General features: G+C 36.3%; 1 protein-coding gene across 13 annotated transcripts in view; it reads right to left on the bottom strand.

Moving 5' to 3' along the window:
* EDEM3 (ER degradation enhancing alpha-mannosidase like protein 3) overlaps positions 1–23,392 on the bottom strand; it is a 64,911-nt gene extending 41,519 nt beyond the window's left edge. For 7 of the 13 annotated variants that reach the window (XM_055233690.2, XM_063613770.1, XM_055233692.2 and 4 more), the window contains exons 1-6: positions 22,983–23,376; positions 18,051–18,096; positions 6,134–6,234; positions 5,558–5,597; positions 3,031–3,143; positions 1,346–1,499 (exon numbers count right to left, since the gene is read on the bottom strand). In XM_055233690.2, coding sequence (XP_055089665.1) covers positions 1,346–1,499; positions 3,031–3,143; positions 5,558–5,597; positions 6,134–6,234; positions 18,051–18,096; positions 22,983–23,140 — 612 coding nt within the window. In that variant the 5' untranslated portion in view covers positions 23,141–23,376. Of the gene's footprint in view, positions 1–1,345; positions 1,500–3,030; positions 3,144–5,557; positions 5,598–6,133; positions 6,235–18,050; positions 18,097–22,982 lie in introns of all 13 variants that reach the window. The other 6 variants (XR_010114746.1, XM_055233691.2, XM_063613773.1 and 3 more) reach the window with 3 other exon arrangements.
* Positions 23,393–24,783: the final 1,391 nt, after the last annotated feature.

The raw sequence follows: 24,783 nt of genomic DNA, 5'->3' as shown, positions 1-24,783 counted from the left end.
AACATTTCCTCCTTTCAAAGTTCCCTTCTTTGGATTTTATAATACTGTACACTATGCTACTTTATGGTTCTCCTCTTAAAGCTCTGTGTACTTTACTTTCCACTGGCTGTCCTTCCTCCTCATGCCCTCCCTCTGTCCTGTGAGTTCTCTCTCTATCCTCTCCTTTGGACAGTTAACACCTACATACTAACTGCTTCAATTATATCTTCTACACAAATAATTCTGTGCCCAAGTTCTGGTCTAGTATCAATTCTTCCTTCTGCAGCATAATCTAATCTGTAATGTAATGACACATTAAAGCTTAAATTATACATATACACAATGGAATACTATTTGGCCATAAAAAAGAATGCGACCCTGTCATTTACAACAACATGGATGGAAGTGGAGGACACTATGTTAAATGAAATAAGCCAGGCACCCAGGCGTGGTGGCTCATGCCTGTAATCCTAGCACTTTGGGAGGCGAAGGCAGGTGGATCACGAGGTCAGGAGATCAAGACCATCCTGGCTAACACGGTGAAACCCTATCTCTACTAAAAGTACAAAAAATTAGCCGGGCATGGTAGCGGGCGCCTGTAGTCCCAGCTACTCAGGAGGCTGAGGCAGGAGAATGGCGTGAACCCAGGAGGCAGAGGTTGCAGTGAGCTGAGATTGCACCACTGCACTTCAGCCTAGGCGACAGTGAGAGACTCCATCCCCCCCAAAAAAAGAAATAAGCCAGGAATAGAAAGAAAAATTTTGAATGTTCTTACTCATTTGTGGGAGCTACAAATTAAAACAGTTGATCTCATGGAGATAAAGACTAGAACGATGGTTATCAGAGGCTGGGAAGCGTAGCTGGTGGGGATGGGGAATAGGGGATGGTTAATGAGTACAGAAACAGGTTAGACAGAATGAATAAGATATAGTATTTAACAGCACAACAGAGTGATTACAGTCAACAGAAATGTATCATACATTTTAAAACAACTAAAAGAGTATAATTGGAATGTCTGTAACACAAAGAAATGATAAATGTTTGGGGTAATGGCCACCCCATTTACCCTGATGTGATTATTATGCATTGTATGATTGTATCAAAATATATCATGTACCCCATTAATATATACATACTATGTACCCATAGAAATTAGAAATAAAACTTTTTTAAAGCTTAAACTAATCTAATTGTCACATCACTTAGAAGTATAATCAGTGAATTGAAATGAAAATATAAATTTGTTATATAGCTTTGAAGCATTTTTTTCAGCCTCAAGCAGGTGAAGAACAATGGCTCTGATCACAAAACTTTATAAAACAGGAAAGAAAGTATATAAAGACTCATATTTTTCAGAAGTACTTACTCTTGGATAAGGAAGGCCACTGGTAGTGTTGAAAGCCGGTAAAAGTTTGTAACCTAACTGCTTTGCCATTTGAAGAAGTTCATCATTGTACCACTGCATATATTCACCTTTTTCTTTCAGCATGATTGCCAGGGAGTGCCCACCCAAAAGACCCCTAGGATCACAGAGATGAAACATGATCTGTATCTTATAGACGATTAAAAGTTACCATCTAAAAACGTGTGGGTACTTTGTTATACAATTTAACATATTTAAGGAAGGACAAAAATTGTTTAAACATTATTTACTTAACACTGCTCATTTTACGGCAAGCCATTACAATTACAGAGTCAATATATTTTTTAAAAAATTAGATATTCTATCCTGTTGTGAAGTGTTTTGCGTTCTTAAACAGCTTAAATTTTCTTAAAGAAAATCCTAGATATTACATTTAACAAATCTAACAAATATTTTAACAAATTTTAAATTTAAAAATTTAGTTGTAACACCATGAAGTCTTTAACTTAGAATATTATTTAAAACATAAAACCCTCTCACTCTAGATTAATAGACTCCGTGTAAAACCACACAACAATTTCTTATATTTAATTGAAGAGTAGACTCACTTTGACAAAAAGGAGTTACAATAACATTTAATCAAAACTATAAAAATTAAATAATATTGAAACCTGAACTAATAAATCCTGTAATTTCATCTTTTTAAAATATCCTGGCCAGGCGTGGTGGCTCACGCCTGTAATCCCAGCAATTTGGGAGGCCGAGGCAGGTGGATCACGAGGTCAGGAGATCGAGACCATCCTGGCCAACATGGTGAAACCCCGTCTCTACTAAAAATACAAAAATTAGCTGGGTGTGGTGGCAGATGCCTGTAATCCCAGCTACTCGGGAGGCTGAGGCAGGAGAATCACTTGAACCAGGGAGTCGGAGGTTGCAGTGAGCCAAGATCACACCACTGCACTCCAGCCTGGCAACACAGCGAGAGTCTGTCTCCAAAAAAAAAAGTCCCAAGAGCATTTCAAACTGTTTGTTGAGAGGTAGTCTTATAAATTCAGTTTCATTTGGCTTACCTGAAGAGGTGCTTGGCTATGGTTAACAAACTACGTAAGCTGGTGAAAAAACCTGTGATGAAGCTGACTAATGTTCAACCTATATTCCCTTTTTGACAAATACAGATACTATCTTTGAGTCTAGAGATGTCTGTGAGTGATTAAATACAAGGTAGTGCCACAGACTCTGTGTTTCATAATGTTCCAACTTACATCTTTTAAACACAAGAAACTTCTTGCATGATTACTATCAAGAAATAAACAGTATATCCTAAACTTTTCTGATATTAAAATTATAGACTGGGCATGGTGGCTTAAGTCTTTAATCCCAGCATTTTGGGAGGCCGAGGTGGGCAGATCACTTAAGGTCAGGCGTTCGGGACCAGCCTGGCCATCATGGTGGAAACCTCATCTCTATTAAAAATATAAAAATCAGCTGGGCTTGGTGGTGTGCACCTGTAGTCCCAGCTACTCAGGAGGCTTAGACAGGAGAATCGCTTGAACTCGGGAGGTGGAGGTTGCAGTAAGCCAAGATTGTCACTGCACTCCAGCCTGGGTGACCGAGCAAGACTCTGTCTCAAAAAATATATATAAATAAAAATAAAATAAAATTATAGCTTTAGTGTCTTTCATACTTACCCAAGAACTCTGATGTTTGTTTCAAAGACTGATACGACTACATCGTTATCTAAATTAACATCTCTTAAAACTTTTCTCACCGCATCTTCAAATTCTTTAGTTTTATTTAATACCTGGGAGAAGAAAATTATGAAATAAAGTTCTTTTCTACCAAGTCAAGGAGAAACATTCTTAGAATGAGCTATTAAAAGTCAGTCTACTTTAAAACTCTAAAAAGTGACAAACACAAATAATATTTCTAAGTATAAAAATGTAATAATGTCTAAAACTGAAAAAAAAATTATCTAATTATATAGCATCTTTATACACTTCTTTGCATACACTGAATATTATGAGGACTTTGAAGCTACCATCATCAGACCTGTTAACTGGATTCTTAATGACCCAGGCTACATGAGGTGAGTTCCAGTAGAATTTGGCTTCTAAGTCAAAACAAAATTAAAAACCATCCTATTCACCAGATACATTCTAAAAGTTGCTTTTATTCTCAGAAGAAAGCACTTGCTTCAAGGCATGTTCAATTGGTCCTAAACTATACATGCCCTGCTAGCTTCACTCCGTGGATGCCCTGTTCACTAAGGAGGCTATACAATGTTGTGGTCATACAATGTTGTGGTCATGCCCTGATTTGAATGTTTCACTCACTACCTTTGCGATCCCAGCCAAGTTACTTCCATTTCTGAGCTTGTTCCTTCATCTATAAAAAGAGGAAATACCTACTCTTATAGGGTTGTTTTCTTAAATAAGATAATGTATGTAAAATGATTTTAGTAGAGTGTCTGACTTAAGTGCTTAAAATAATTACAACTATTAACCATGCAGATCTAGAATCTTGACTAAACTAAGAACTTTGTGGATTCTTGCAATGAGCAAAAGTGGTTCCTGCCATCACATAGGCTGCTATGATTTTTCAGTCTAAATTAAGGCCGCACATGAGATGTTACCTAGAGCCTAGGTGCATTAAAAGTAGTTTTCCTTTACTTAACTGTTTAATCTCTCCTTGTTTGATAATAATTTGTTGTGCTTTTTCACTTGATTTGATACTTTCAGTAAAAATTCTGATTTATAAAACATTCCATAAGAGTATCTCCCTAAATTCAGTAAAAGTAAAATTTAGGGTGTTGACTAAAACATAATATGAAACATGATTTTAAACTGACTGCTCTCCCTTCTCAATCTCAAAGTCCACATCAAGTCGGCAGCAATAAATGCAGGCGCATACAGTGCATCTATCACTTTTGGAATGAGACATAACTGTTCCACTATCCCCACCCTCCATACACATATACATTTTAGTATCATTTTGTTAATCTAATTCTTCTCCCTGGGTTTATCTCCTGGGAATTTTTCCCTCTTGAACTCTTCTAGCTTGTAATCAGACTCTTCCATGTGTCTTCTTTAAGGCCAATAAACCAAAAACAAGGCACACAGTATTTTCTCTTTCTCATAGTTACTGTAATATAGTTTGCATATTCCATTAATCTCTGAAAAATGAAGCTGTGACTTTCAAACCCTGACCAGCTAAAAAGATCTAAGATCGTGATTTTTCTCAACCATAATGCCTTTTTGAACCAAAGAGCTTTGGAAGGGATGCCCAGTCCCACTCCACAACAACTGAATCAGAGTAACTTAGGAGGATCTATTTTTTTTTAAATCACAAGTGATCCTCCTAAGCTGCTTTTAGAGTTGAGAATTTTTGTTCTTAAAAAAAAAAATACTCCAGTGAAAGAAGAATGCAGAAACAACATTGAGAAGAGAAGCCTAGTTCCAAAAAATTTCTGACACCCCAAAGGTTTTTTGTTTTGTTTTTTAAATATTAATCACCACTTGGGACATTAACTGGAAGTTGAGAATTATGCCTTAAGGAAAATTCTCACAAAAGCCTACTTTTATACCATAATGATCTAAGAGTAAAAAACTAAAAAGATGCTGTATTTAGAAATCATGACATCTGTAACTCAATCTTTCCCCTCTGTCATCACAAACAGTCCTGAATCAGAAATAAATTTCTGTTACTATATGAGATTGAAAAGGAGTACCAAGAAGTGATCACCTGATGCCAAAAATCACTGCTGGGAAAAATTAATTTTTTGCTTATGTACACAGCAATATAAAGATTCTAATTTAACAATTTTGGTATCATTTTGGCATGTCATTATGGAACAACATCAATGGTATTTTCTAAAGTTACTTTTTTCCAATAGCTTCAACCTCCTTGTCCAAAGGGGGGAAAAAAGGACCTTCCTAATTAAGGTGTCATCACATAAGCTGACATCCCCATAAATTATTTGGGTATCTCCGTTATATTACATAATTCCATTTGACATCATCAACTCAACAGTGTAAAAGATTTATTTAGAAAAAAAAAAAAAAAAAAAAAAAAAAAAAAGATTTATTTAGAAGCAAAGATCAGAACATCTTTAATTCTGAAGGCTTCTATTTCATACCGTGTTATGATCATATTCACAATACTTAAGTGTGCATATCATGAAATTAACAAAATAAATCCAAGAAGAGTCAAACCTACCACAAGAGTGTCCAAAGAATCAATCAGTGTCAGAGAAAATCTAAGAAACAGGTGTAACAAGATATAAAACATTAGAATCCTAGTTTATGAATGTACAAGTAGACTTATCTATATTCTATTGACTTGTAGTTTCTATGAATTAGTACTTCCGTGTATCTATAGTACAATGTAACCTATAAAGCTCTGAAACTGAAAAGCCTTTACATTTATGTTCAATGAATCTACGTATCTTCAAGATGCATAGAAACATTCACTAGCTCTGAAAACAAATGAAAATATTAAAACATCAGCAGTCTAATGTGCTAATGACTTTATAAATATTTTAAAAGTTACATAAAAGTTACATATATTTTAAGTTAAATGCAGCTTAACAACTAACTTTTCTCTGATCCAAGATGTAAACAGATAATCTTTTATAAATGATAACAGAAGGGAATAAAGGAACATAATGTAATACATAAAACAGTCTTTAAAATTTAGCCAATCCCTAGAAATATTATTATATGTAAACTGCCTCTAAAAGTCTAAGACTTGGGAACTCTGAGATGCCACGCCATGCCCTGTGTTAATACTCACTTTCCCAAGGCATCATCAACGTCACCGCGACTTGGCTCTTGGCCTCTAACTCGACCTCTACAGGTTAAAGGCATGAGTTCATCAGCAGGGTAAGCATGTTCCTGCAAGGAAAACTTTAGTAAGTCACTAAGGAAAATAAGAGAAAGCACACATCATTTTGAGAACATAACTTTTTCACAGTTAAAAAATAAAATAAAAGTTAGTCAAAAGTTGTACTAAATTTACACCCTGTGGAATCTTTTCAAAAATCTTTAATTACAAATGTAATACATGCTTGGAAAAAAGTCAAACAACACCAAAAAAATTTCTTTAAAAAACTGATAATCTGCTTCCCCTCGCCTCCCCAATCTCACTTCCTAGAGGTAACTACTGATAAGACTGGCATTTAACCTTCCAGATTTATCCCACATACATTCAAATACATACACATATATTATTCTAAAATTTTATTTACCAACAGGTGTTCATGCCATATGCACATACTGCTCTAAAATTTGTTTACTTAAATCATGGCATTTTCTTCCCATGTTTTTAGAATGTTACAGATGTACTCATTCTAATAACTACAAACTGGTAACATTAGCTAATATTTAATGAGTACTTATATTCTAAGCACTATTCTATCTATATATTTTAGTTAATTTAATTGTCACAATGCTCTGAAGTAGATTCAATTATCTCCAATTCATGGATGAGAAAACTGAGGCCCAGAGAAGTAAAGTAAGCCTAGATCACACATCTAGTAAATGATCTAGAATTCAAAGCCAGGTACCCTGACTCCAGAGTCTATTCCCTTAGCAGTACCCATTCCTCAAAGTATCCCTTTACTGATGAACATGGAGGTTGATTTCAATTTTTTACTATATAAACAATGATGCAATAAACACCTATGTGCATGCATCTTTTGAACATATGCCAGTATTTCTATGTATCAGATACCTAAAAATAGAGCCATTAGGGTCAAAGGTATGTATAACTAATTTTTGGTAAATGCTACAAATTGAGGACACCAATCTACACTCAATTACACTCTCACTAACATAGGAAATGATCAATAGTTCACATTTTGCCAATCTCCTAGGAAAAAGATGGTATCTAAAGATTCATTACTAATAAGGATAAACATCTCTATGTATTATCCATTGCTATTTCTTTTTTGAAATGTCTGTTTATCTTTTGCCCATATTTCTATTGGTTGCTTTTTTTGGCCAAAAGAGACTCTCATACATTATGTTTGTCACATACAGTAAACATTTTTCTCTTTTGTTTGGCTTTTAACTTTATCTTGCTTTCACCTTATGGTTTCTGGCTTTCAAGCATGCTTAAAAGGATACCCTGAGCCTCTGAAAACAACACTGTTATAATTTTTTTATATTTAGATATTTACTCCATCTGGAATCTATTTTCATTTATAATATGAAATAGGAACGTAACTGCATTTGCTCCCCAAAAATAGATAATTTTCTAAATACTACTTTTAAAACAATCCATCCTTTCCCCAATGGCTTGAAATATTGGGTTCATTAGTTCTAAACTTTACACAAACACATGTTTCTGTAGTATTTATTCATTCTACAGACCTATTTGCCTATTCCTACTCCAAAACCATTATTTTAATTATTTTATCATTAAAATTAATTTAATTTTAATAAAATAATTAAAATTAAATTAATTTTAATAAAATAATTAAAATTAAATTAATTTTAAATAAATTTAAATTATTTTATCATTAAAATTAAAATAATTTATTAATTATAAAAATTAAAATTAAATTTTGATTATTTTGTCATTAAAATCAATAAACTATTATTTTATTATATAAAAATTATTTTATTAAGTTTACTCTTCTGGAGAACTTTGACATTTCCTTAAATTTTACTTAAATTTTAATTGGAAGAACCGAATTTGGGGAGAATTGATATCTTTAGCAACTGAGTCTTCCCTTCTCAGAATACAGTAGGTCACTGTATTAATTCTTTTATAAATTCAGTTCATCCTATAGGTTGCACATATTTCTTAATATTTACTAATAGGTACTTTATAGTTTGGATTACTGGGATTTTTGTTGTTTTAAGAATGACCATGGCAGTTCATTTCTGGTGTAGATGGTAATGAAGTACATGGAGGAATCTTCTTTCCCTATCCACTACAAACACAATGAAATGCTAAATAAATGTTATAAATTATTTTTTAATACATAGTTGAGCCTGAGAATAAGAAATTTTCAAGTACCAAAATTAAACGGTGGAGTATAGAAGATAAAGCTGCACTGACCACAACATGGGTATTAGGAATAAAGACAGATTTTAGAGGGAGTTATGTTAATGCCCAAAGGACATAGGAGTTGATGCTGGTGGCCCTGCATACATGGCCACAAGCCAGGGCTAGGTTAAGTTGGGTGGTTGCTTTTGTGAAACTGGACTAGAACATTTCTACCTACTTGCCACGGTTCTTAACAGAAAAGAATAAAAACAATAAAGACCTGCTGATCTTTACATTTCCTTCACCAAGGGACAGTTTCTGAAAGATTCCTCTAAAATTAATAAAATATAATTATGAGAAATATTTTGAGGTTAGAATCGTGTTAAGTACATGCTTCAACTTTAGGTAATACTAACTCCCTGTGCCAAGAATAATAGGATTAACATACTCATAATTCTCCCCCTCAATATAGGATTTTTGTCAGTTATGTTATTAGAGGGAGTCTCACTTTGTACGGTCTCACTATGCACAAGTTTCAATTACTACAATTTCATTACACACCCAACAATATGGTTCAAATTTCAGTTATCATGATATATTAACTGTAATTACATAAAACACAAACTTTGATGCTAGCTCTTTAGTCCACAAATCACTATGTAAATAACATGCTCATGATGATCGGTCATCAATCACATTACTTCTTTCAAAGTCTGTCAAGTGAATGATCACTCTGTTTACTCAGTTCACACAGAGATAAGTGTATGTTGCCTCCTTAGTCACCCCGTGATAATACTACGTAAAAGTTTACAAAAATGAACAATCAAAGGGGAATTAGCCAACAAACATGAGAGTCTGGCAAAGAAATAAAAAGTGACAACAAGAAGTGAAATTTGCACTGAACATAAATGAGGTTATCAACAAATTTTAGCTGACCATGGGAATGTCAACACTTTCTCCATTCAAGAGACTATAGATAAGCAGCCACAGAAACTTAATAAAGGCCAAGTTATAGACACACATTAAGAAAGTGGTTGTGACATAAAGGCTGAAGATGTCACAGAAAAAGCTATGCCCACAAAAAAACTTCCCATTAAAGAAATCCTCAGAGATACTTCATGACACTGAAAGAGCAAAGGACAAAATATTTGAAGCTGATCCAAATTTAGAAAGGAGTATTCCAATTCACCAAGTATAGAAAAGATGCCTCCTCCATAATGGAAGTTATACAATGAAAAGGCAGCAAGGCAAGCACTGTTTAAACTACTCTTAATGAATTTTTTGTTTAAAAAATAATAATAATAAGGCCAGGTGCGGTGCCTCATGCATGTAATCCCAGCACTTTGGGAGGCTAAGGTGGTTGAATCACCTGAAGTCAGGTGTTCGAGACTAGCCTGGCCAACATGGTGAAACCCCATCTCTACTAAAAATACAAAAAATTAGCTGGGTGTGGTGGCAGGCATCTGTAATCCTAGCTACTCAGGAAGCTGAGGCAGGAGAATCGCTTGAACCTGGGAGGCAGAGGCTGCAGTGCGCCGAGATCTTGCCATTGCACTCCAGCCTGGGCAACAAGAGTGAGACTCCGTCTCAAAAAATAAATAAATAAAAAATAAAATGAAAGCACTTTAAATTTCAATGTTTCTAATATTTTTAATTACTGTATAGTAAATAATAGTTTTGCTATTTTTTTCATTTCTCTTATAACCATCAGAAAGAAAAGTTTTGATGCTTTGACAAAGACTTTGAAGGTTTATAACATCTACATTCTGGTCTGCAACCATAATTTCCCAAGTTGCTAGTGTTAGAACTCAAGTGGAGTTGATGCACAGCATTTTTCTAAGGCTTCTCCAATTTCTTAATTTTTACTTTGTTCGTCTCGATTGCCTGATATACTTAGGTATTTTATTGCTTATTTGTTTTAAAATAAGAGTAACATGGGTATTGTAGTTCTCTGATATTCCTGGGTTAGGCTGTCTTTTGCCTTATTGGAAGAAAAATTTGAATGGTTATAAAATGGCTGGAACACTTTTTTTCCTTCAGAAGTTTGAAGATAGTTTTATACTCTTCTTGCATTTGCTGGGTGTTGCTATGGCAAAGTTTCTAAGACTAGAGTGGTCTTTTGTATATTGTATATGACTTGTTTTTATTATGTGAATGTCCATATGATTCTTAGTTCTTGAAATTCAGCAAAAAAACTCCCGATTCCATGTCCAACTCTCTCCTACTGCTTCTCAGTCAACTTATTTAGATTCCAAACTTATAGCAAATTAGCAGCAAAAATACAGACTAGTGGCCAGGAACACTAAACACATAGGAAAGGGAAGGAAAAAATACACACAGAAAGGGCAGAAAAAAAACTTTTAAAGCAGGCTAAAGAATACTTAGCATTGAAGATGGCAACCTTTCAGACATTTAGAAAACTGAGTGCTCTGGTAATGATCCATTCCTGGGTAGAGGATTCTAGGCAACACTTGTTTTGATAACATCAGAATCCACATACAGCTACTAAATTCTGAGCTCAATACCATGTAACTGTAATATTATATATAATATTTCAGCATAAATTCCTAATTACTTTTTTTTGAAATGGAGTCTCACTCTTTCGCCCAGGCTGGAGTGTGGTGGTGCAATCTCAGCTCACTGCAACCTCTGCCTCCCAGGTTCAACAATTCTCCTGCCTCAGCCTCAAGAGTAGTTGTGATTACAGCTGTGTGCCACCACACCCGGCTAATTTTGTCTTTTTGAAGAGACGGGGTTTCACCATGTTGGCCAGGCTGGTTTTGAACTCCTGACCTCAGGTGATCCACCTGCCTCGGCCTCCCAAAGTGTTGGGATTACAGGCATGAGCCACCACGCCCAGCCCCTAATTACTTTTACATGTATGTTTTCATGTGTCAAATTCCTGACTACTCTTTTATGTGCCAATTCCAACAGAACTGATTTCCCAGAATGTACATTTTTATTGCTTTATAGTTTTATATTTAACACATATAAACAACACTTAGAAGAAATACAAAAATTTTTTAAAGTTCCTAATGTATTTTGAAAGAATCTTTGTAAAACATCATTCAAATGTTAATTAGGTTGTAAACGGTTCCTTACTATTTTAAACACTGCATAGAAAACTTCGTACTGCTGTTTTTTAGGGTTTTGTAACACACACACACACACACACACACACACACACCCCTCTGAAATTAATATAAATTCAAACTCTATGAAATTCAAATCCTGAAATTAATCTAGATAATAAAAATATTAATAGCAATTGCAACCCAGAATAATTAAATAAGGGAGTTTCAAACCAGGTGTAAAAATACTTTGTCTCTTTGTTTCAAGATTAAGAATAAAAATACAACCACACCTTTTTCTTTGGGTTAACCACAAAGCAAACTACAGACAGTTTGCACAAATTCAGAGCAATGCATACGTGGCAAATTAACAGCCTTATCGAGCTTCAAACATCCTGGCTTTTTGAGGCACAGTAATACCTCCTCTCTCTTCACAGTTTACTGCTGAGGGATAAGTAATTCATATTGATATGACTCAGAGCCATGAGAAACATTTAATAATTATCACTCAGAAATAAAACTCAGATGATAAGAGAGTCCTATATAAATTAAGTAGGACATGTGCCTAGCTGAAAGCAAAGAGCAAAAATAAAATAAAATAAAACAAATCATAATAGACCCTCCATATCAGACTCCAAATTTACCAGGGCTTTGAGGTAACAGACTTCTGCTCTAAACCACTCAAGTCAAAGCAGCATCAAAAACTGACTCTTTGCTCCTAGATCTGGTAACTTCAGCAATTTTAAAAAAGAACAACAAAGCTGAAAGACTTAAACTGCCTGAGTTCAGGACCCACTATTAAACTACAATAATCAGGACAATGTGATATTTGTATAAGGGTAGATAGATCAACAAAACAAAATACGGAGTCTAGAAACACACCCATGTATATATGATAAACCAATTTTTTTACACATATTTCAAAATAATTCAGTAGGGAAAGGATATTATTTTCAACAAATGGTGCTGGAATAACTAGACAGCCACATTAAAAATACCTATAAATCCACCTTTACTTCACATCATATACAAAAACTAACTCAAAATCGGTTATAGATCTAATGAACAAGCTAAAATTATAGAACATCTAGGGAAAAAAACAAGAAAAAATTTGTGACATTGGGCTAGGCAAATATTTTTTAGGTAGGCTATAAAAGGCATGAATCATAAAAGAAAAATAATAAACTGGACTTGATCATAATTTAAAGTATTTGTGCTTTAAAAGTTCCTGTTAAGAAAATTAGAATGTAAAGCACAGACTGGGAGAAAATATACCCAAAGCATGTATTTGATAAGGGACTAATATCCAGAACATATTAACTTTTATAACTCAGTAATAACAGAAAAAATGACCTGATTTTAAAGTGGACACAAGATCTAAACAGATTCTTCATTAAAAAAATATATATATGAATAGCAAATAAGCATATGGGAATATTTTCAACATCATTAATCATCAGGAAATCAAATTAAAATCACATTGAACTACCACTATACACCCAACAGAATGGCTGAAATTAGTAAGACTGGAAATACCAAGTGGAAGGACACAGAATAATTAAAACTCATACACTGCTGGTGGGAAATGCAAAATATTATAGCTATTTTAGAAAAGATTGGCATTTCTTATTAAGTTAAACTTACACTTACCATATGACCTAGTAATCCTATTCCTAGGTGGGAAATATATGAAAATGTATGCCCAAATAAAAACTTGCACTCACAGGTTGACAGTAGCTTTATTAGTACAATAATAGCCAAAGACCAAAAATAAGTCAAATACTCATTAAATGGTGAATGGACAAAGAAATTATGTTCTATCAAATCAACAATACTAGTGAGTAATAAATAAGAATTACAATATATCTCCAACATTGTGTTCTATCAAATCAACTAACACTACTGAGCAATAAATAGGAATTACAATATATCTCCAACAACATGGATAAATCTCAAAAGCATCATGCTAAATCAAAGAAAGTAAATCAAAAGACTATGTATGTATGATGCCATTTATATGAAATCCTAGGAAAGAGAAAGGTATAGTGACAAAACACAAATCAAGGTTGCTAGGGGTCAGAGGTGGGGAGAAGGAATTTACTGCAAATAACTATGAGTTAAATTTTTGGGGTGATGAAAATGTTCTGTATCATGACTGTGATGGTGGTTAAACAACTGTATACAATTGTCAAAACGGAATTGTGCACTTAACTTGAAATTTTATTGTCTGTAAATTGTATCTAAAAAAGATGAATTAGCTGAACGATCTGGTTCTACTGAATTAAAATTCTATGTAGAGTATCAGAGTGTGATTACAAAATGTTTTGAGAGGAAACTATAGAATTTCTTGTGTAATTTTGGTAGGGTTTTAGGATGTTCTGAAAGCAAAGGCCAAGGAACAATGACTCATAGATGACAGTCCCACAACAGTCTACACAAAAAGAGGTAAATATAAATTTATATCTCCCTTACTCCCATTAGTACCATGCCTAAAATACTTTGTTTACAGAATTACTGTTTTTGATGAATGAACCATTAACGAGAAACACTGAGTACAGAGTTTCAGATTGGGAAGATGAAAAAATTTCTAGAGATGAATGCACAACAATATGAATGTACTTAATGCCACAAAACTGTAAACTTAAATGGTTAAAATGGTAAATTTCATATTATGTATATTTTACAACAATAAAACATTTTTTAAAACATTGGGAGGTAGGGGAGAGGCACTCCAAAAAAAATGTACATAAATCTAGAAATGCACAAGAAGTTCATTTTAAAACAGTTCCTTTGGTTTGATTAATAAAGACTATTCTACTGTTGCCTTCACAAAATCAAGCTTAATAGTGGTTATTAGGTATGATTCTACTAAAGGAAATTGTGCTTACCAACTCTTTCCAAGCTTATTTTTGATCTTTAGGGCTCTTACCAGAATATAGTTTTTGCTTGTAACAGTTTGAGTTGTCTAACATAGACAGGAAAAACACTGGGAGTTCCAAAAAGGTTCTACATTTGGATGGCCCAAATACATGTCATTTTGCCATCTAAATTAATCTGCAAACTAAACTGAACACAAATACTCAAAACACGCTAACAGAAGCCCTAAAGTGACTGTGGCCTGAGGTTAAATAAGGTCACACAAGAACTGCTAAGATAAACACCAAATTCATGTTATTTGGTAAACGAGAAAGCCATCTGTGCAATTCACTGTGGGTAAACTGCAGCCTGACTGGGGCTAGAGATTTGTCAAACGTAGTCGTTATAATATTAATAGTTATGCCAATAAGTGTTAAAAATCCAAAAATTCCTAGATTTAAGTCCAGAGATGGCAGAGATGCAGTAATCTACCTAAAGCTGGCAGGACATTTTTATTAAGAAATAGCATTAACAGAACCTTCTATTGCATTAATAGAAAATAAGTTCAAAGGGCATATGCCAAGAACAGGAAAGAACGTATGTGCTTTAAGCAAGTTCTATGTACTATCTGGAGAACAAGTTCTGAGTTACGGGCTAAGTGGATTTTAGGAGGGCAATTTCAATTTAGGCAGGAAATAAATAATAATGATAGTAGTAGTCGTTCTCAGTAGCAGTAGTAAATTCTTACATCATGCTTCCTATTTGCCAGACACTAGTTCTAAGCACTTTCATTATATTAACTTGCTTAATCCTTCTAACAACATTGTGAGGCAGACAAACCATTGTCTTCATTTTGCAGAGATGAAGAAACAGGCTCAGGAAGACTAGGTAACTTCCCCATTGTAACCCAGATGAAAGGTGGCAGAGCCATCTCAGGGTATCCTGTTCCAAGTCCAGAGTTCTTGCTCTTAATAATACTATATTGCTTGACTTTGGAAAACACCACTGCTTTCCTGGGAAGCAAGAAGGTTAAAGGAATTGTTCTACTGTAGACCAGACTGGAGAGCAGTATTAGAAAGAACTAGTGAGAATTGAGGAAAAACTTTCAACATTTATTAAAAGCCTGCCATGTACCAGGCATTTTATATTTTAGGATAGTAGGCAACTGACTACAAAAAAGTAAATAGATTTACAGGCCCTGAAATTCACCTTAAACTCGTATTTTTAATTAAGTTTATTATTTCTTTGCATTTAAAACACAAAGATATATCACAATGATCAAATGCCAAAAAAAACACATTATTTTACTTCATCTTCACAAGAATTCAACTCAGTTCTTTCAAAAAAATGTATTAAGCATTTATCTACTAGGCACAAGACATATAAAAAAGGTGAATTTATTAAAAATTAAAGAAATTGGTTCCTGTTCTTTAAAAAAAATCTATAGTCTACAATAACTCTTTGCAATTATTCTCATTTTAGATAAAAAGACATTGCTCAGATGGGTTAAATAACCTGTTTAGGGTCCAACCTGTAAATAGCTGAGACAGGATTTTACCTCAAGCCCTTCCAACTCCAAACCTATACACTTTTACCCTACAGAAAGCTAAAAGTGTTTCTGAGTATAGGGACAAGAAAAAAATTTCCAACTGACTTCAAATAACAAATACAAGGCAACTGTATTCTCTTTAATATTTTAGAACTGTGTCATGTTAGTTGAGAACTTGAAAAGAGGAAGTGTAAATTCTAGACTAAATCTTGGATTATAGACCTCACACAGATTGAATATAGAACAAGTACACAGCAAGAGTCACTCATATTGTAAAATAGTTGAACATTTTAAAATACATATTATAGTGGACAGGTATGGTCCCACTGGAAATATAGAAAAGAATGTTATTTTCAGGAGTTCTCAGTCTTTGAAGCTGAAATCCCTCTCTCTTAGATCTTGTAAGTAGTTAATTGTAGCAGAAAGTTACTCAGTTAGGTCCCAATAGGCACAGGCCAGAAGTCCTCTGAAAGCTGCCCTCAGTACCTGCACTGTCACAAACCTACTAAGTGTATTCTACAGTTAGAAAAAAATGTATTGATATAACTTTCTGCCATTGATATAACTGTTCTACCTAAAAAGAACAAGATATTACAGATATCATGCTTTATAAAGAGATGATCCTATTCATTGTGAGAAATTGAACGTATCCAGCTACATGCTATTTTATTCAACTTTGGAACTGCATTCGTGAGTATGCATTTATGAGATGGCTAAGGTCTGAGGGTATAGCATGGATCCACTTGGCCATCTCAAAATCATTAGCTGAGATTTGTTAAATTATGCTTTGCGCAAACTGAATTAACCAGGGATAAATGATTTTGAAAGAAATAAGGGTTGACATGTGGGTGACAAAAAAAAATTAATTAAAAAAGAGAATGGGTGTAATGGCTCATGCCTATAATCCCAACACTTTGGGAAGCCGAGGTGGGGAGATCACTTGAAGTCAGAAGTTCGAGACCAGCCTGGCCAACATGGTGAAACTCCATCTCTACCAAAAATACAAAAATTAGCCAGGCACACACCTGTAATCCCAGCTACTCAGGAGGCTGAGGCAGGAGAATCTCTTGAACCTGGCAGGTGGTGGCTGCAGTGAGCTGAGACGGTGCCAATGTACTCCTCAGCCTGAGCGACAGAGCGAGACTCCGTCTCAAAAAAAAAAAAAGAACATTAAGGGAATGACTGAGGTCTTGAGAAATAAATTTGAAACTGTGTTTTTAATGTTGAAATACATCCAAAAAAATCATATTCTAAAAACATTTATTAAGAATTCAAAATGTGCTCTCTCCAAATTTACAATATAAAAGAGAACAAGGACTGTCAAATATAAAACACGTTTTAAAACTAAAAATGCATAAATTATACATATTTAGATGTTCATAGATAACAATGATGTTGGTGTATGAAGATATTTGGTTAAAATATGATAAAAAATGGATTCACAGAATCAGCTGAAAAATATTTTAACCAGAACTAAAGTTAGTCCTCTGACAAACTTTCCCAACTACATTTTATAGGTTGTAATCATAGAAGAAAATCTGCTGACATATTTTAAAATGTAAAAACAAGGTTATAAGGGATAATTGTCAGGATAATATGATTAAACTCTTTTCAAATTACAATTTATGAGCAAAATTTTTTCTGAATTCCAGAATTTGCTAGCTATTTCATCTACATTGTTGCACAACAGATCTCCAGAACTTTTCATTTTGTAAAACTGAAACTGCTATTTAATCTTAAGTGAGCCCTAAAACATTTTTAAATAATAGAATCAGCAAACTAGAAAGCAAAATATATTCAATGCAGAGTCCATGAGGATACAATTAGGACAGAGGCTAAGTAATAGTTTCTCTTCTAAGCATTGGTTTTCTTCAGTGTATAATATTGTAAACATTTTTTTAATTAAGAAAATAATTTCCCTTAAGACCAGAGATAACATCTTTTTCATGTATATATCCACAATATCTAGCTATATAAAGCACTCAATGAACATTGTTGATGGCACCCAAGGAAGCTGTTTAAATAACAAAGTTTCAGAATCTAATTTCAATTTATTCTTATCTGTTCAATAAACTGGTTCCCTAAAAACCACTACCAGAAAGACTAATTTTGTCCTGTTTTTTAAAAACTTCGTTTTAAAAAATGTAGTTGTATTGTAGGTTTCAAAATTCCTATTTGACTGTGCTCACATAATAATCAACTCACATAAATGGTAGGTAAAGATAAGCTTCCTACTTACCATATAGTTACCATAAGCATGATCAAACATTTCCAGTACTTGACTCCTAATTTTGAAAGAGCAGAAATGGAGAAAAAAAAAAAAGGTAAGTATATTCTATTCATTATCTTTCAAAAAGTTAATTCTTCCTCATACAAAAATATACCAATAAAAACAAAAGAAAAATTTAGGTAGAAAGGGACATAAACTGAATCAGAAACTACAACAGTTAGCAGACAAGCTTTCATGAACTCACCACATAGAGCTGAGCTAGACTTTAATGATTACTAGTAATTTATGTATAATTCATATTATAATTTTTCCTAAGAAAACTGATGAATGATAGATGCCATCATCAGAGAAGGAAATCTGATGCAGAAAAACAATGACCTCTTAACACAATTATTTAACATCTCTGTCTTGAAGGGGGGATTTTGCTGGAGAGCCCTTAAAAAGAACCATTATTATTGCCATTTACTGCTTCCCCTATATGTTCTACTAAGAGAGAGGTACACGGGTGTGTAGTGACATGAAATAACAACGCTTTATGAAGCCTCTGCCTTTGCATTTACATTGAATAAAACCACTAATGCCTAGTTTAAGTACATATTAATACGTTTGCCACATTTTCAAAAGATACTTTTTATGATGTGCTCTACTCTTAAAAAAACTGTCAAAAATGAAATAAATAGTATTCACTTAAAAAATGAGAAAACTAATGCTCAAAAAGACAGCTGTGTGTTTTGGCGAATTGTTTCGCAAAATCTCCGTAACGGTTGTTTAAAATGGAGATGTCTGATCACTACACCAGAATTTTACTAAATCAAAATCTGTAAGGTTGCGACTGAGGAAGCAGCCTTTCAGTTAAGCACTCTCAAGTTCAGGGACTTGAGGACTACAGGAAAAAGTACAAGTTAATGGTATGACTAGACAAGGCCAAATAATTAGCAAAGGAAAACATAGCTTAACAATCTTTTATTAACTTTTTCTTTTTTTGGAGACAGGGTCTCACTCACTCTGTCACCCAGGCTAGAGTGCAGTGGCACGATCTCAGCTCACTGAAACCTTCACCTCCCAGGTTCAAGCGATTCTCCTGCCTCAAGCCTCCCAAGTAGCTGGGACTACAGGCGTCTGCCACTATGCCTGGCTAATTGTTGCATTTTCAGTAGAGACAGGGTTTTACCACGTTGGCCAGGCTGGTCTCGAACTCCTGACCTCAGGTGATCCACTCGCCTCAGCCTCCCAAAGTGCTGGGATTACAGGTGTGAGTCACCACGCCCGGCCTATTAACTTTTCTTTTACCAAAGCTCCAATCACTGATGGCAGGAATTGAAAAAAGTGTTAAAGAAATTGCTGACTATATTTTTATTTGCCTCCTGTTATACTGCAATTGTCATTTTTAAAACTATAATCACAGATTATGAAATACTGGTAATAATAGAGCTAGCAAACAGAAAAGACCTCAGTTCCAGATCCTGACTATGACGACCAACAAAATCAAGTACACTCAAACTTGTGAACAAATCCTGACAACTTTTTATGAATAATAACCATTTAAAAACACTTCATTATTTAAAAAAAGACCTTACCACAACTTTGCCAAAGCACTAATTCTTTGTAAGTTTACATATGTGTTTATATATATATAATTTTTATATGTGTGGTTTACAGCTCTAGACTCTTATCCTGTCCTAAGCAGAAAAAAAAAAAGAGTTTAAAATGTCCCTTTCAGGAACTCATATCAATGAATGGAAGATAGAAGTTCTTTTTTTTTCCTTCCCTGAAATGGAATACAAGATTATTACCAAGAAGTAGAAATTCCTATAATTGGCAATGGTAGTACCTAGACATGTATATTACAAATGACATAAGCTTTAACTTGCTAACTCAACTTTACAAGCATTCAATTTTCAAGATTATCAGTAAATCATGATTGCATACAAGGAAAACACACTATTTTCCAATCCTTACATTTATGCAGCATACGATGAGCAAATTTTAGAACACATATTTCAAAGTGGAGCTATTTAATATCATTGCTCTGATTTACACATAGAAGCCTAACAAAGTCACATGTAAATACAGAATGGTATAATAATTACTGTGTTGAACAGAAAAAAAGTTTCTATGTTTTATCTATTCAAAAACTGGATTAAAATGTATTGGAAATCAGACCCCGTTCAAAAGTTACATCACTCTTAAGTAATCTCTGTAAGTCGGCCTTTTCTTTTTTTGAGATGGAGTTTTGCTCTTGTTGCCCGGGCTGGAGTACAATGGCACGATCTCGGCGCACTGCAACCTTTGCCTCCGGGTTCAAGCGATTCTTCCTGTCTCAGCCTCCCAAGTAGCTGGGATTACAGGCATGCGCCACCACACCTGGCTAATTTTGTATTTTTAGCAGAGAAGGGGGTTTCTCCATGTTGGTCAGGCTGGTCTCGAACTCCTGACCTCAGGTGATTCGCCCGCCTCAGCCTCCCAAAGTGCTGGGATTACAGGCGTGAGCCATGACAGGCCAAGTCAGCTTTTTCTAAAGTTACATCTCCTGCCCACATGCTACAGAAACTGGGTTGTTTTCTACTTCATTTTTTAAAGAAAACATAACATTAACCTGTTGCAAAATTTTAAAAACAAAACCAAAAAGCTTATTCCATGAAGGGTAAGACTACATATAACCAGCTAAGTAATTCCACAAAGTGTAAATTATTGAGCAATTGCTTACTATTCATGACAATTCCAGTCTTTATCATCTGTTTGGTTTTTTCTGGGGGAGGGTAAAGTGTGGGGCATTTTCTGCTTTTTATCATGAATCATTATTTGGGCTTAAAAAATTGCACAGGTAAACCTAATGAATCAAAGTTCAGTTTTCTGAAAATTCCCAGAGGAGAAAGTAGTCATATAATTGTGTATTTGTTGTTTACAGCTCTAGATTCTTACTCTACCCTTACTCAAGGGTAGAGCAATCTAACAAGCCTAAATAATTGTAATTTCACTTTCATAAATGATCTCAAAATTTGAGCTGCAATTTCAAGCCAATTTGGTTGAACTTTTCCAGTTAAAAACTAATTTTGGTCAAAAATGATTTATCCAATGACTCTTTTACAGATAAGTTTTTAAAAATGGAGAAAGAGTAGTGATGGTCAAATAAGATTCTTGTGGTTCTTAACAGACTTGATACTTCTCTTCCAAGTCTAATGAACGTGCAACACACTGGAGAGAGCCCGGCCCTGGGATCAGACAGGCCTGGGTTTGAATACTGGCTCTACCAATTACTAGCTCTGTGGCTGAACAAGTCAACCTTGGGTCTCAACTTCCTCATTTGCAAAATGTGGATCACATTCATTGGGAAATAGGAAGGAGTACAGAGATAACATGCAAAGTATTCACAGAGTGAGATATTTGGTAAAAATTATCAATGATACATTAAATTCATAATGAGAGAAAATGTAAGATATTTATTAGAGTTTACTGGTAATTTTATTTTGATGGTTGATACTTCAACTTTTCTCCATCAAGTGATCTTTATTGCTATTTAGAAACGAATACAAGACTCTTTGCAATGATTTAAAGTACATAAAGTAAGACCTGATGGTTCCACCACCCCTCCAGCCTAACCCCATGAGATAATCTTCATTCCACGTTTTTCTGAGCTTAGGTATTTTTTTCTTTAAAAAAAAAAAAACATGGGATGGTACTATACATATTATTCTACAACTTGCATTTTTTTTGTCTCGGAAATATATTCTGGATAGGCTTCCAGTGACATACTTCCTTCTTCTTAATGTCTCAATATTATTCCATAATATGAAGGTACCCTATTCAACCATTTCCTCCAAGGAACAGCTGTTCTTTCAAAATGCACTTTTTTTTTTTTTTTCGAGACAGAGTTTCGCTCTTGTTGCCCAGGCTGGATCTCTCTCTGCATTAAGAGTGCTTTTATCTTCTTTGAGTAAATTCTCAGAAACAGAACTGATGAATCAAAGAGTGTGCACAATTTAAATTTTAATAGATACTACCAATAAATTACAGCAATTTACACTCTCACTAAGCCTTTTTTTTTTTTACTCCTTAACTAGCCAGAACTGTATCCTTGTGTTTTCTATTATATTTACTAATCTGATGGGCAAAAACCAGCTAGCTCCTCGTTTTAATCTGCATCTCTTACGTTTATGGATGTTGAGTAACTTTTCATGTTCATTTACCACTTCCATTTCCTCTTCTGGCTTAACCGTTCATGCCTTTCTCCCATTTCCTACTGGTTCTTCGCTTTCTTCTTATTCATGTGTAGGACCTCGTGTATGTATTACTGACTCTGAATTAAATGGTGTAAATAGAATTGATAATTTTACGGCACTGTCAAGACGGATAAAAACTACTGAATAGGTATACTTGAGACTTTTGAATAATTTCCCCCCATACATTCTGTTCTATTATGAAAATACAGTGCAAGAAAACACTGCAAGGAAATAGTAAAATGTGTAACGTTCAAGTTCCAATGAACGCCCCCTTTTCCGTAACAGGTGTAAACATCATTTCCTTAACTACTGTGAGATCAGCAACATTTTCCCAGCTGGAAGCTCACTTGTGCGAGAAAGCTAACCATGCCTCGGTCGACAGGCAGCCAACCGCAAGACTCCAGCGCGCAGCGATGCGGGCTGTAGCCCCCCTTCTTGGGCCACTGACATGGCAGCCGCGTTGACACACCGCGCCTGGCTTCAAGGAGCCTGCACATGTCACCGGCGGCCAGGGCGACACCCCGTCAGCTCCCCCGAGGTCAGGTCGCGAGCGGCGGCTCCCACCTCCCCGGACCCTGTCCACCCCTCTAGGGTTCTCGCGCGGCAACAGCCGTTCCAATCGCGACAGGAGAGGCCACTACGCGACCGGGTCGCAATGACAGGCACCCCTCCTGTGGTCAGCCTCACCGAGAAACCCACCCCAGGCTGCCAGCACCCTTACCCAAGCTTCTGTTTCTCCTCCCTACTCATGGGCTCGGCCCCCGCCGTCCACACGGAGGTGGCCGACACCAGGCAGAACGCGGCCGTCGCCGCCACTAGGCTCCATGGCGCTCGCTGGGGGACCGGGGACCCACAGCCCCGGCCGCCGGCTTCGCTCATGGCCCCGCGGTTCCGCGCACGCGCAGCTGCTACGACCTGCCGGTGAGACACATTGCTGGACGCCGGTGGCCAGGGGGCTGTTAGCCGTGCCGAGACGGGGCCGGATGCGGAGTAACACGGACGGCCGCCGGCGCCAAACTGTTCCCGAAGCCACCAAGCCGGTCCCCAGCGCCAGCGCTGCCACCGCCCTCCGCCCTCAGTATCCCGGAGCGCCTCCCCCAGCTTTCCGGTGTCGTAGTCTAGGAAACTGCCTCCCCAACGTTACTTCCGGGTAGGGCCGAAGCCGTAGAGCCTCAGGACCAATGGTGACCGCATGGGAGAGGGGTTGTCTCCGGCGACTGGAGAGGGCATTGGCCAGGAGAAGTGAGACGTGGACAAAAGGCGGGACTGGAAAGGGATCTCTCGCTTCTCCCGCCTCCGACCCGCGGAGTTGCCCCCTGAGGACTACCAGTCCCAGTGTGCACTGCTTCCTCCCCGGCTCTCCCGCAAGCCGACTCGGAGCCGCGTCGCTTGCTTCTACCCAGGGTGGGCGCGCTGCACCCTGGGACTTGTGGTCCTCCGAGGTCACCGGAGGTTGCTGGGATCCCACCTCCCCCTTTCCTCGGCGCCTTGCAGTCCACGCTGCCTCGGTGGGCTGCGTAGTCCCGGGAAACCCGTCAGCTGTTTATCTCTCTTCCTCAGAAAGTTGTTTCCCAGAGAGCTGGCTGAATGAGGCGCACTGTCCCCAGGTCAGTGCTGCTTGCGTTAGGGAATAGTGTTGGAGTAGTCGTCTACCCTCAGGGAAATTCCAAAACACAGTAACAGCAAAATGAATTGAGCCTTTGAAGGCATTGCGCTAAGTTTTTACTCGCAATCATCTCATGCACTCTTCTCAACTCTGATAGGGTAAGTACCACCATCCCGCTTTTGCAGACGAGGAAACAGAGGCTTAGAAAAGTTGGTTAACAAGAGCTCGTCACACTGCTGGATTAGAATCCATCCAGCCTCTGATTCGGAAGCCCTTGCATTTAACCACCGCGCAGTACTACAAGGATGAAGGAGCACGTGGGTCCTCGTACATGATTAATAATAGTTATCTCAAAAGCTCAATGTAAGGAGAGCCGTGTGGGCTTCAAAGAAGGTTTAATGAAGGAGCTTGGAACTTGCAATGAATTTTGATGACTGAGTCCCAGGTTAACTATTGGTAAAATGACACGTCAGTTCCTCTTGAAAAACCACATTGTTTTTCTAGTGTGGTCATTCAATAGGTAGTTGCGGAGTTTAGGAGCTTGGATGTGATCTCTGTGACCACAGTAAATTACTTACGTGTCCCTTAAGCAGCATTCAGCCGTCTTTCTGGAAACGTTTCTTCCTTGACTTTTATCACCTTACGTTTTACCTCTTAACCTCTTACCTCTTCTCTGGCTGGCCCGTTTTCCTTCACTCTCTCGCTACTTTGTATTAAAATACAGGTGTTCCCTTAAGATTTTCTTTTTGTCCTTTTTCTTTCTGTACTCTAATTATTCCTTGGTGATTTCTTCTCATAAGGATTCAGCCAACATAGCTCTGTGGTTGATTTCTAAATCAATATCTGTCCTGATCATTAGACCCACATTTCCACCTCCCTAATAGAAATGTCCTAATGTCTGGCCCAAGGGTAGCTC

This window comes from Symphalangus syndactylus, chromosome 19, assembly GCF_028878055.3.
Source record: "Symphalangus syndactylus isolate Jambi chromosome 19, NHGRI_mSymSyn1-v2.1_pri, whole genome shotgun sequence".
Taxonomy (NCBI): domain Eukaryota; kingdom Metazoa; phylum Chordata; class Mammalia; order Primates; family Hylobatidae; genus Symphalangus; species Symphalangus syndactylus.
This window is presented reverse-complemented; position numbering and strand designations above follow the sequence as displayed.